General features: G+C 40.8%; 1 protein-coding gene across 4 annotated transcripts in view; it reads right to left on the bottom strand.

Annotated features, from left to right (window-relative positions):
- Window positions 1-12,757, bottom strand: part of LOC147306231 (protein-serine O-palmitoleoyltransferase porcupine-like) — a 28,378-nt gene extending 15,621 nt beyond the window's left edge. Inside the window, exons 1-5 of one of the 4 annotated variants that reach the window (XM_086276908.1) lie at window positions 12,629-12,698; window positions 11,440-11,608; window positions 10,496-10,632; window positions 8,682-8,874; window positions 528-571 (exon numbers count right to left, since the gene is read on the bottom strand). In XM_086276908.1, coding sequence (XP_086133034.1) covers window positions 528-571; window positions 8,682-8,874; window positions 10,496-10,632; window positions 11,440-11,441 — 376 coding nt within the window. In that variant the 5' untranslated portion in view covers window positions 11,442-11,608; window positions 12,629-12,698. Of the gene's footprint in view, window positions 1-527; window positions 572-8,681; window positions 8,875-10,495; window positions 10,633-11,439; window positions 11,609-12,502 lie in introns of all 4 variants that reach the window. The other 3 variants (XM_086276910.1, XM_086276912.1, XM_086276911.1) reach the window with 3 other exon arrangements.

Genomic DNA, 12,757 nt, shown 5'->3' on the forward strand with positions numbered 1-12,757 from the left:
TTTGAGATCTTTTATCCTCCTTCACGTTTTCAGACAAGACCTATTTATTAAGTGACGTCTTGACTTAGCAGATGTGGCTGTAATCAGACATTCTGCATTTACTCAGGCTTTGTCTAATATTAAAAATGTGTTTGATGATATGAAACCTAGGGAAAAATGTTTTCACAGCATTTAGCCTGTATCCATTTTAAACCCTGTGTGGACTAGAGGAAGTCATACTTATCCCCCAAATTAAAGATCTATGCTATACAGATTCCAACCTGGAAAAGGGGGTTTAAAGAAATAATTTAAAGACATAAATTACAATGATACTCATGCCCATGATGACTGGGTGTAAATATAATAATAATAATAAGAAGAATATATTTAATTTGTTGCCATACAAGGTTGACGTACAGGGAACAAAAGATAAACAGTACAAAGGCTAAAATAAACCTTTAAATGTTTCTCCAAGACACAAAATGAAAATTGCAAAAAAAATTACAGAAGATTAACTAGGAACAAAAAAAAATTGATGTAATATTTACCTCTTATTTTGTGCCAGGTCACCGTGTCAATTAAATGCAACTCTCTAAAAAGAAGAGGCAGAAAAGTAACATGATAAGCCATCAATGCTACTCTAGAAGCTGGACAGTGCAGCACTAAAGGAAATGAATTACTAAATTATTATAGGAATTGCAGCTCCTAGATAGACATGTACAACTGCTCTATTTGTCTCTAAGTTTAGGCATGAGAACTCAGACTGCAACTGTACTTTTCATCATTGACAACTGCTTTAAATAATGATGGTGTATTAAAAACCAAGACTATATTAAGACTATATTTAGCTGGAACACATCCAGTTTACAAGGATATACTTATTAAAATGAAATAAAATCTCACCACAAGGAAAACTTTATCTGCTCTACAATGTTTCAACAGATAGGTCACTTATTACCTGTGTAGTGTTGTGATTTCTGTAATCGAATATTATGGTGAACAGTACTGAACACTGCACTGAGGTCTAAAAGGACAAGCACAGAGAGGAGTCCACTGTCACGGGCCATGAGAAGATCATTTGCAACCTTCACTAAAGCTGTTTCTGTGCTGTGGTGCATCGAAATGCTGAATTAAAGTCTTCATATAAATCATTCCTCTGCAGATGCTCTCTTAGCTGTTTGACAACTAACCTTTCAACAATGTTTTTAACTAAAGGGAAGGTTAACATGAAAACATTTCCAAACACACTGACCTCAGATGTTTGGTTTTAGCTGGACCCTAAGATAAGACACGGCCTAAGACTGCAAGACTCTTTCTTTTCACAACTCTACTGTAAGAGTGACGTTCACGTTAAGATTAGCTGCAGCTTCTTCTTTACAAAAAACAGCACTTGAGCCTTCTCAGCTGTCTGCTTGGTTCTCCTTTTATCGATAGCGAGTCTCCTGGTTTGCACACTTGTTGTAGGTGCACAGAGAAATATGGCTGCTGCAGAAACCAGATCTAGGTTGGTTGACTTGCCTGCACAGGAGTGCACTGTCTGAGTGCACACTTATTATATACAGGCAGGGGTGGGACTTTACTTTGATGGACAGACCATGCAGCCAATCACATTCAAAGACATTATGTGAAAGAAGGAAGGGGGCAGATGTTCAAAAGACAATAAGTGTGTTGGTACAGGCCAGGTACACAGAGAGATTTAAATGCAAGCGTGTTGAGAAAAAATGAAGAAACAAGTGAAAACGTAAACTCTGTATGCATCTGGATGCATTTCAGTGATAACCTCAAACCTGAGTGTAGAATTTATAAAATTAGGACCTAGCTGAAGTGATACCCACTTTTATTTTCAGCAATTTTCCATTATGAAGGACAAAAAGTTTCAAACTTGTAAAGGACTTAAACCTCGTGTAAACCCAGTAGTAGTAGTAAATGTATAAAATGCGTAAATATAGTGTATAAAAGTAAAGTTTTATGAAAACAGAATAAAAAAACTTGCTACCTTGATAAAGACTAAATTCACAGTTCAGTATTGAATATTACATAAAATAAATTATATAAAAGTGTCTGCAGAAATATGTAGCACAGAGCCATGGCTCAGTGTCTACGTGTCTAAATGAATGTGTGCATGATGCCATTAAAATTCTTAACTTGGTTGATCTGCTGCTCACCACAAACAAGCAGATATTTTTGACTTTTAACTGTATTTTCACAAGTTTCACAGCGTTTCCTACTGACTTGTTATAATTGCTGGCGGTGTCTTGTAAATAGTGTTGGACGTAATCCCATTTTTCAGTAATGCATAGGGATGGAAATAGATAAAAAAAAATTAGCAATTCCAGTTCCATAATCACTTATCGATTCTCACTGACTCTGTTTTGAGAGTAACTACCATTACGAAGCATCAATAAAAAAGACATTTGTGCAAACTAATTGCACAGCTGTAGGTCAAAAAAAAAAAAGGTTACTCAAAAAACTAATTATTTCACATATTAAATAGAACACTTTTATTAAAAGCTTTACTGCAGAACAATCAGTGGTGGATGGAGCAGCTACAAAGTTTGTTTTTCCTTCACGTCAGAGTTTGTTAATCAGGTGCTTGGATGAAGGACTCCCGATAGTGTTTCCCAGTAAAGGTTTTAATGGTGATCACAGGAACAGCACTGCTGTTTTGGATTAGAAACACGTTTTGTTTCACTCAACCTGAGCTCAGTAACGGCTCCGTCTCTTTGCTCTTCGTGGTGTGTAAACAGACTCCGGCTCCATGTTTAACTGTGCCAGGAACGTCATCACTGCTACTGTTATGTTATCAGTCTGTTTGCCGAAAACTGCGGGCTGTGTGGGCTCAATGTTGTCAGACTTTTTGTTCACACGCTGCTCCTAAATACATTTCCATTGCAGGTCTATTTTTAGTTGCTAATGTGGGTGAAACACTCGTGTTTACATTGTTAAAGACATCGGCGCTACAGAGCCGTGCATTACACAAAGGAAAGAATTTGTGTCGAGAATTTTTTGTAATCAAAGTGCACCCAGGACAGAAGCAACACATTATGCTGCTAAAACACCTTCAGCTCTTTGCAAGCATCTGCACAAACAGCATGGGTAGCTGAGGAATAGAGCAGGTGATCTACTAATTGGAAGGTTGGTGGTTCCATCCCTGCTCCAGTCTGCATGCCAAAAGATAAGACACTAACCCTCTCCAATGCTACTTACGCGTAGAAAAATCTTGTATAAAGTGTAGAGGTAGAGTAGAAAAGCAGTCCATTTATCATGCTAACACAACCTAGCCAAGAACCCAGAGTGATGTTCAAGCTGAGTGAATGCCAACCCCAGCCCAGCCAGCCATGAACTTCACCAGGTAACAAACTGATGATCAGTCAGGTTGCAATCTCTGTTTCTACTGGCTCATTTTTCTAAAGTAGCATCACCGTGCCGATCACTTTAAAATCTTTCGGTGCTGTTGGCTTCCTGTTCATACCCAAATACTGTATCCTCATTAGGATATGGATTTGTGTTTGTGTGGGTTTGTAGCCCAAGGTGTATACAGTTACATGGTAATTATGCCCATATGGAAAGGATATATATAAATCTTATAAAGTTTGTATCTGTCTTGTGTGAAACTTGTATGAAAAGCATACAAGAGTGAAAACAGATATAAGATCCCTTGAAAAAGTATATAAATGAAACTTGTATGTTTTGGATACTTATTAAAACAATATATGAAAGTAATGAGAAAGTGGCCACTTTCATGAGTAAATCATATAAGCCTCATATGATTCACTATATGAAGTAAGCCACATCTTATGCAAATCTTTTATAAGTTTTTTCTATTTCTTTTCCATATGGGTGTGACATGTGTTTCAGGTCATTCTAAAGAGAATTGAGAAATCAATGTAACAAGTAGTGTAGCAAATTACTTTCTCCAACAAGTAACATACTGTATTACTTTTAAGAACACACTGAGCTCCACATATCAGTTCTTACATTTAAAGTGGGAATGCTCTCCAACCATTCAGAGAGTAATTCAGTTCATCCATCCATCCATTCGCTTCCGCTTATCCTTTTCAGGGTCGCGGGGGGCGCTGGAGCCTATCCCAGCTGTCATAGGGCGAAAGGCGGGGTACACCCTGGACAGGTCGCCAGTCTGTCGCAGGGCTAACACACAGGGACAGACAACCATTCACACTCACATTCACACCTAGTGACAATTTGGATTAATCAATTAACCTATCCCCACAAGCTGCATGTCTTTGGACGGTGGGAGGAAGCCGGAGTACCCGGAGGGAACCCACGCAAACACGGGGAGAACATGCAAACTCCACACAGAAAGACCCCGGCCTGATGTTGGAATTGAACTCAGGACCTTCTTGCTGTGAGGCAACAGTGCTAACCACCGTGCCACCGTAATTCAGTTCAATTCAATGTAATTCAATTCTATTTAAAATGTCAATAAAGGGCTATTCTGTTCATACAGCGTCAAATCACAACAACAGTTGCCTCAAGGACCTGAACTTGCATACAGTGGCTTGCAAAAGTATTCGGCCCCCTTAAACTTTTCCACTTTTTGTCACAAACATGAATCAATTTTATTGGAATTCCACGTGAAAGACCAACACAAAGTGGTGGACACGTGAGAAGTGGAACGAAAATCATACATGATTTCAAACATTTTTTACAAATAAATAACTGCAAAGTGGAGTGTGCGTAATTATTCAGCCCCCTGAGTCAATACTTTGTAGAACCACCTTTTGCTGCAATTCCAGCTGCCAGTCTTTTAGGGTATGTCTCTACCAGCTTTGCACATCTAGAGACTGAAATCCTTGCCCATTCTTCTTTGCAAAACAGCTCCAGCTCAGTCAGATTAGATGGACAGTGTTTGTGAACAGCAGTTTTCAGATCTTGCCACAAATTCTTGATTGGATTTAGACACCAGACAGGTCAGGGATAAAGTTATTGAGAAATTTAAAGCAGTCTTAGGGTACAAAAAGATTTCCCAAGCCTTGAACATCCCACGGAGCACTGTTCAAGCGATCATTCAGAAATGGAAGGAGTATGGCACAACTGTAAACCTACCAAGATAAGGCCGTCCACCTAAACTCACAGGCCGAACAAGGAGAGCGCTGATCAGAAATGCAGCCAAGAGGCCCATGGTGACTCTGGACAAGCTGCAGAGATCTACAGCTCAGGTGGGGGAATCTGTCCATAGGACAGCTATTAGTCGTGCACTGCACAAAGTTGGCCTATATGGAAGAGTGGCAAGAAGAAAGCCATTGTTAACAGAAACCCATAAGAAGTCCCGTTTGCAGTTTGCCACAAGCCATGTGGGGGACACAGCAAACATGTGGAAGAAGGTGCTCTGGTCAGATGAGACCAAAATGGAACTTTTTGGCCAAAATGCAAAACGCTATGTGTGGCAGAAAACTAACACTGCACATCACTCTGAACACACCATCCCCACTGTCAAATATGGTGGTGGCAGCATCATGCTCTGGGGGTGCTTCTCTTCAGCAGGGACAGGGAAGCTGGTCAGAGTTGATGGGAAGATGGATGGAGCCAAATACAGGGCAATCTTGGAAGAAAACCTCTTGGAGTCTAGAGACATACCCTAAAAGACTGGCAGCTGGAATTGCAGCAAAAGGTGGTTCTACAAAGTATTGACTCAGGGGGCTGAATAATTACGCACACCCCACTTTGCAGTTATTTATTTGTAAAAAATGTTTGGAATCATGTATGATTTTCGTTCCACTTCTCACGTGTGCACCACTTTGTATTGTTCTTTCACGTGGAATTCCAATAAAATTGATTCATGTTTGTGACAAAAAGTGGAAAAGTTTAAGGGGGCCGAATACTTTTGCAAGCCACTGTACTTGCTTGTACGTATCTGGGACAGGCATTTTGCTGATGAAATGCTGCTTTGGCAGCACATAGCGCAGCTCCATTAAGTTTTGTGAAGCATTTTTGCAATTTTTAATGCATCAGATTATCAGACATTTTTATTTCTTAGGCCAGGACAGGCTCAGTATTGGGCTTCTTGGCTAGGTTGTGTTAGCATGATAACACAACCTAGTATCAGTATTGGGATACTGTACATCCCTGGTCAGGATGAGATTCAGAGTGTGATTAAAACAATCAGTGGGATCATGTACACTTTGAGAGAGGCCAATCAACTCTAATAAAAAAAAAGTAACATGTTGCATTGACTTTCATTTTCAGCATCTACATGGATGCTAAAAAATGCCCACAATAATTATAAGAAATCTGAGTACAGGCTAGGAGGACCATAGATGACAACAAAATTGTTTTTTGACTTTTTGCATTAGAGTCAGGCTTTTAAAAAAAATCTAACTAAATCTAACTCTGCCTGGGTCTCTGATAAAGCCATCTTATAACATAACAGGGGGTAGCCATTATTTTGTACATAGTCTATCAGTGTTTAAGAGTATGGATTAAAAGCAGTTCATCTTGATAACATATGTCCCCTTATTGGTATGTGAAGTCAGAGGACACGCAGGAAGAACACAGCAAGAAAACAATCACCTGGATTATTTTCAGACTATTACATGGAAAAGTTGAGAAAAAAAACATCTTCAACTGACTGAAATTCTGTACAGCTTGGGCCTGTTTATTTGGATTGAAACGGCTGTATTAGGCTCCATGTAAATGTAATTGCAGGCTCAGCCAGCACTGTGAGATAACAGCTACAATCTTCTTGCCTTCTAAAAAATGTTTCATTTCATGCTGTACCACATAGTTCTTTTATTATTACATAATCTTCTTCATTAGTGACATCTCACTGATGCTATTTATTTTGTTACAGAGCTTTGGGCCCCATTACAAAGTTGAAGGTTCAGTCAGGTTAAGGTCTGCATCACTTTGAGATCATTGTCCAACTTGAGCTGTCAGACAGACAGCCTAACATATGACTCTAGAATACTTGAGTGCTCATGTATTATGTTTGGTTTTCTCCAAATGTGACACTGTGCGTTGTGGCCAGACGTCTGCACTTTGGTCTCATCGGCCCAAAAGATGTTGTTGAAGTCTTGTGATTTGTTCAGATGCAATTGTACAATCCTAATCCATGCTGCAATGTTCTTTTTAGAGAGAAGAGGATTTTTTTCCTGGCAAACCTTCCCAACAAGCCACACTTGTTCAGTATTTCTCTAATTGTACTGTCGAGAACTTTAACAGTTAAGGTGTTTGCACACCAAGTGTGATGAAAAAAAAACCCCTGTGAAATCCTGCAGTCCTGAACATGCAGCCTGCAGAGCAGCAGAGTCGTCTGCACTTCCTGAGCACTTTGGGCCTGAGCCTAACTGAATTTTGCTAGGACCGTCCACTCCTGGGAAGACTGTGACACTTGTTAAGAGCACTTGATTGGCATCAACTGACTTAACTTAATTACTATCTTATTTATCAATTTGTATGGAAGTTCTAACCCTTACTGCTTTCATACTAATTATGAGAACTCTGTTGATTTACTTCCAATCCCCTCTGTCTGCATAAAAGCAGTGTTGGAACACACTGTGGTACCATACCCTCATGAGCATCAGTTGAACAGTATTGTACTGCAGAAGGTAGTGTGATGGTGCAAGAATGGAGAGGAAAAAGGTGATTAACAATGGAAGAGAGACAGACCATCATAACACTGTCGGTCTGTCCTACAGAGAAACTGCAAAGAAAGTCAAGGTGTCAGTGAGTCCAGTTTGCTTCATCATCCAAAGGCTCAGAAACAAAGTCTGTAGACCCAAAGACACAACTGAATCAGAGGCCAAGTTACCAGCTGTGTGATAGGCGGCTGACAGGACAACAGCTTCAAGCAGCTTAATAGTGGTCGTAGTAAGAAAGTCTCAGTTTCAACTGTGAAGAGAAGACTTTGAGCTGCAGGTTTGACAGGACGAGTTGCAGCAAGAAAGCCAGACGTCAGAATAAGACAAAGAGGCTTGGCTGGGCCGTGAAACACCACCATTGGACTACTGAAGACTGGAAGAAGGTATTATGGACTGATGGATCAACATTTGAAATCCTCGGTTCATCACACAGGATCTTTGTGTGTGGCATCAACGGTCAAACATGGAGGAAGAAGTGTGATGGTCTGGGGCTGTTTTACTGGATCCAGGGCCAGTGACTGTACAGAGTGAGAGGCTCCCTGAACCAAAACCACAGCATTGTGCAGCACCATGCAGGACCCTCTGGTATGCACCTAGTTGGTCAGGGATTCATCCTACAGCAACATAAAGACCCAAAACATAGATCCAAGCTGTGCCAGAACTACCTCAGGAACAAAGAACAAGGTGGTGAGCTTGAAAACATGGAGTCCAGCACAGTCTCCAGACTTAAACCCCACCGGGCTGATTTGGGATGAACTGGACAGAAGAGTTTCCAGCTGTAATTGCGTTTTTGTATTATGCTTTCATTACAGAGTGCAATGAGACATTAAACAGCGTAATATTTAATAAAAAAAAATTGGAAGAAATTAGTGTGTTCTAAAACTTTTGACTGGTATTGTATGTGACACTGGTTTGGAAGGTAAGCAAAACTCTTTGTTATAAAAAAGCTTTCAAAATAAGGAGCAGCCAACAAGTTACAGAGCGTTAGCCTCCAGAGGAGTGCCCTACTGTCTACTGCCAGCCTTTTCTCTGTGCAAATGTTTAGAAAACACTGAGGAGCAATTTTCCTGGTACAAAAGTGTTTTTGTCTGCGTTTCTCACCCTGTTAGGATATAGATAAGGACGACACCTGAGACGAAGAGGCCGTGGCTGCTCGAGTGTCGGCAGAGCAGCAGAATAAAGTAACAGAGAGCAGTGAGCAGCAGAATCCACTGCATGTGCTGCTCAAAGAACAGGAAGAGGCCAAACATCCCAGCCAGCGCTGACACTACATGTTTCACAGTAGACACCACACCTGAGGAAGCAAAGCAGGACGCACTTAGAAACGTAATCACAAGTAGCCTGTTGTTGTTGCAGACACTGCAGTGCATAATAAAGTTAAACATGGTCACACAAGGTTTTAATTTTTAATATTTTAAAATAATTTTTAATAGCTAGTCTGAGGCTCTAAACAAATCAAAACAGCAATAAGCTTATTTCTGACTAATGCTGAATATATATATGTATCATCTCACTCAATGTTTTTTCTTTATTTTTATTACTTTCGACATTGTAGATACAAACTGAAGACATCATATATATGAAGCAAGATATATGGAATTATGTAGCAAAAAAAAACCCTGATAAATAATTCTAAATATGTTTTATATCACAGATTCCTCAAAGTAGCCGCCCTTTGCTTTGTTGACAGTGCTGCAAACCCTCTGCCTTCTCTCAGTGAGCTTCATGATGTCGTCACCTGAAATGGTTTCACTTCACAGGTGTGCCTGTCAGGGTTCATTTGTTGCCTTCTTAATAAGGTTGGGACCATCAGTTGTGTTGTGCAGCAGTCAGGTTGGTACACAGCTGACAGCCCTATTTGACAACTGTTAGAATTCATATTATGGCAAGAACCAATCAGCTAAGTAAAGAGAAACAACAGCCCATCGTTACTTTAAGAACAGAAGGTCAGTCAGTCCAGAAAATTGCAAAAATGTTGATTGTGTCCCCAAGTGCAGTTGCAAAAACCACCAAAACTGGCTCACATGAGGACTGTCCCATGAAAGGAAGACCCAGAGTCCCCTCTGCCACTGAGGATAAATTCATCTGAGTCACCAGTCTCAGAAACCACAAGTTAACAGCAGCAAAGATTAGAGCCCAGATAAAATAAGGAGAGTGATGGAGTGCACCAGATGGCCTGACCTAAACCCAGTGGAGATGATTTGGGATAAGATGGGCCGCAGAGTGAAGGCAAAAGGACCAACAAGTGCTCAGCATCTCTGGGAAATCCTTCAAGACTGTTGTTAAACCATTTCAGGAGACGACCTCATGAAGCTCATGGAGAGAACGCCAAGAGTGTTCAAAGCAGTAATCAAAGCAAAGGGTGGCAAATATCGAGGAATCTAAAATATAAAACATGTTTTAAGTTATTTACACATGTGTTCATTCATAGTTTTGATGCCATCAGTGAGAATCTAAAATGTAAATAGTCATGAAAATAAAGAAAAAAACATTAAAAAGGAAGGCGTGTCAAACTTTTATATGCACACACACAGACACACACACACACACACACACACACACACACACACACACACACTCGTGTGAAATAAGTGACTATTCCCCTGTCATTACCCTTAACTGGTTTACTGTATTTACTTGTATGGATGAAGATGTTTACATTGGCACTTGTGTTTTTGTTCCTCCCAGTGTGTCAAAAAGGCTGGAATATTTAGAAAACTACTTGTCATATGATGATGACATTTTACAGAGAACATGTGAAACATACATGTCCAAACTTTAAACCATAACATTTTCAGCCAAATCACAGGTGGCTGAGCAGAAGATGTTCTGCAGCTCTGACTACCCATTTGCGTCCAGCGATAACTGTAATCAGCAGCTGGGACGTGTGCTCCTGTGCAGCGAGTGAAGCTCACCCAGTGTGAAACAGAGTCTGCAGAGCAGGCAGAGTAGCAACAGCCTCCACACCTGCTGGAGGCCTTGCTGGACAGTAATGAGACCGCAACTCTCAACCAGCTCCTGCCACACCTCCAACCTGCTGGGAATGTCCATCCTGCACACACAGACAGACACAACACAGCAATATCACAATATGTTCACAAAGGTCAAAGAGTCCGAGTGCTGTTTTCAGTGCTTGGCTGTAATGTTTCTGTAGGCTTTACACAAAAACTGCACATGCGCATTAACAAAATGGATGGATGGAGGAAAAAGTAGGTTTTTTGTTTGGTTGGTTTTTTTTTTAACATGATGACTTTTAATCTGATTAGGAAAACATTCTTTCTGTAAGATTAGTCTAATAAATTTGTTGGAGATGTTTCTGTCACTCCGGCCCCCTCCCACCGTCCAAAGACATGCAGTTTGTGGGGACAGGTTAATTGGATAATCCAAATTGCCACTAGGTGTGAATGTGAGTATGAATGGTTGTCTGTCCTTGTGTGTTAGCCCTGCGACAGACTGGCGACCTGTCCAGGGTGTACCCTGCCTCTCGCCCTATGACAGCTGGGATTGGCTCCAGCACCCCCCGCGAACCTGAAAAGGATAAGCGGTAGCGAATGGATGGATGGATGGATGGATTTTTCTGTCACTAAATTCGATATTTTTAATGTGGAGCCACCTCAAACAAGGAGAATGTTTGACTGCAGCAAATCTTCCCTAACCAAGCTTTAACAACATCAGGTGACATGGGCAAAGAAAATATTGGCTTGATAAGCCTAGACAGACTTTCTATTTTAGTTTGTAGGATTCGACCAAAAACAGTGATGTCTCTTTGCAACTGTTGGCATTTTTCTATATTATTCATAATATTCTTCTCCTTGGACACTGCTTTATCTTTAGAAATATCCCCAAATATTTCACTTACATTTTTAACCTTTACGTTATACAATGGCTGCAGAGTTAAGATTTCATCCATCCACCCATTCGCTTCCGCTTCTCCTTTTCAGGGTCCCGGGGGGCGCTGGAGCCTATTCCAGCTGTCATAGGGCAATAGACGGGGTACACCCTGGACAGGTCGCCAGTCTATCGCAGGGCTAAAACACAGAGACAGACAACCATTCGCACTCACATTCACTCCTGCATTTATCTATATTCAACTGTAACCCTAAAGCTTTAAAACAGTGTTTATAGTTCTTAATGATGCTGAAATTTGATTTGTTTTCTTTTTTTAAATAGTATCATCAGCCAACTGACTTCCCGTTACATTAATCGCGTCTACTTCGCTGTTTGCAATGAAAGTACATAACATCTAAAAAAAAAAAGAAATCTTCTTTCATTTAGTAAATCACTCCAGACAATCAGATCCTAAACGAGTCGTATGCTATTGTGTATTGTGTATGTCGTCCTCTCAACAAACCTGATTGATTCACAGATTTATTGATGAAAGAGCTCTTTTTAATCTGGCAGCAATCGATACGGCAAGAATTTGATAATCTGCGTTTAACAGTGTAATTGGCCTTTAATTATTTAAAAGGCCAGGTTTAGGAACTTCTCCAGGTTTATGAATTAAAGTAATCAGTCCTGGTTTCATTGGGCGCTTCTTTCTCTCTGCAAAAAGAAATATCTCCACACATTAAGCTTCTTAGATCTTTCCAAAGAAATCGATCAAAATGAGCCGTGAGCCCATCTGCACATGGAAAAGTATCTAAGACCATCTTGGAGTGAGAAAAAAGAAGTGAGTGAGCTTGATGGCTAAGAATGACACGATGGTTCTGACTTTATCATCCACGAAGGTTACTGACTACTGTGCTTTATGTGACAGTGATGACAATCGGCCGCACGCACTGCAGCCTCGCCGAAAGTTACTCCAAAGCGACCGTTTCATTACTGGATCATCCGAAGGTCCACGGAGACTGCACTAAGAAACTGGCCTACAGGAGCTAGCCGCACACGTCATCCAGCAACAACTAGCTTTCATGTTCACTTACCTCCGTTAGCTCTGCTGCACCAACCTTTCCCACACGTAACAACAATTTGAGGTGGCCTGCAGGTGGCGCTAGCTCTGCTAAATCAATTCCAGCAATCCGGTTCGGAAGGTCAGAGAGCGGGCTCACCTGAACTGTTGAAGCACAGCCAAAGACCCCAGATCCAGGTCCAACCAGCTGGCGCACGGAAACAGCTCCTCTACTCTTCTTCGTCTTCCACACTTTCCTACTCATTCCCGTCTTCCAAACCGTTCCTTC

Source organism: Aulonocara sp. 'chitande type north' Nkhata Bay, linkage group LG20 (genome assembly GCF_057382095.1).
Source record: "Aulonocara sp. 'chitande type north' Nkhata Bay isolate Kocher_YH1m ecotype deep benthic linkage group LG20, A_spYH_male_GT1.1, whole genome shotgun sequence".
Taxonomy (NCBI): Eukaryota; Metazoa; Chordata; class Actinopteri; order Cichliformes; family Cichlidae; genus Aulonocara; species Aulonocara sp. 'chitande type north' Nkhata Bay.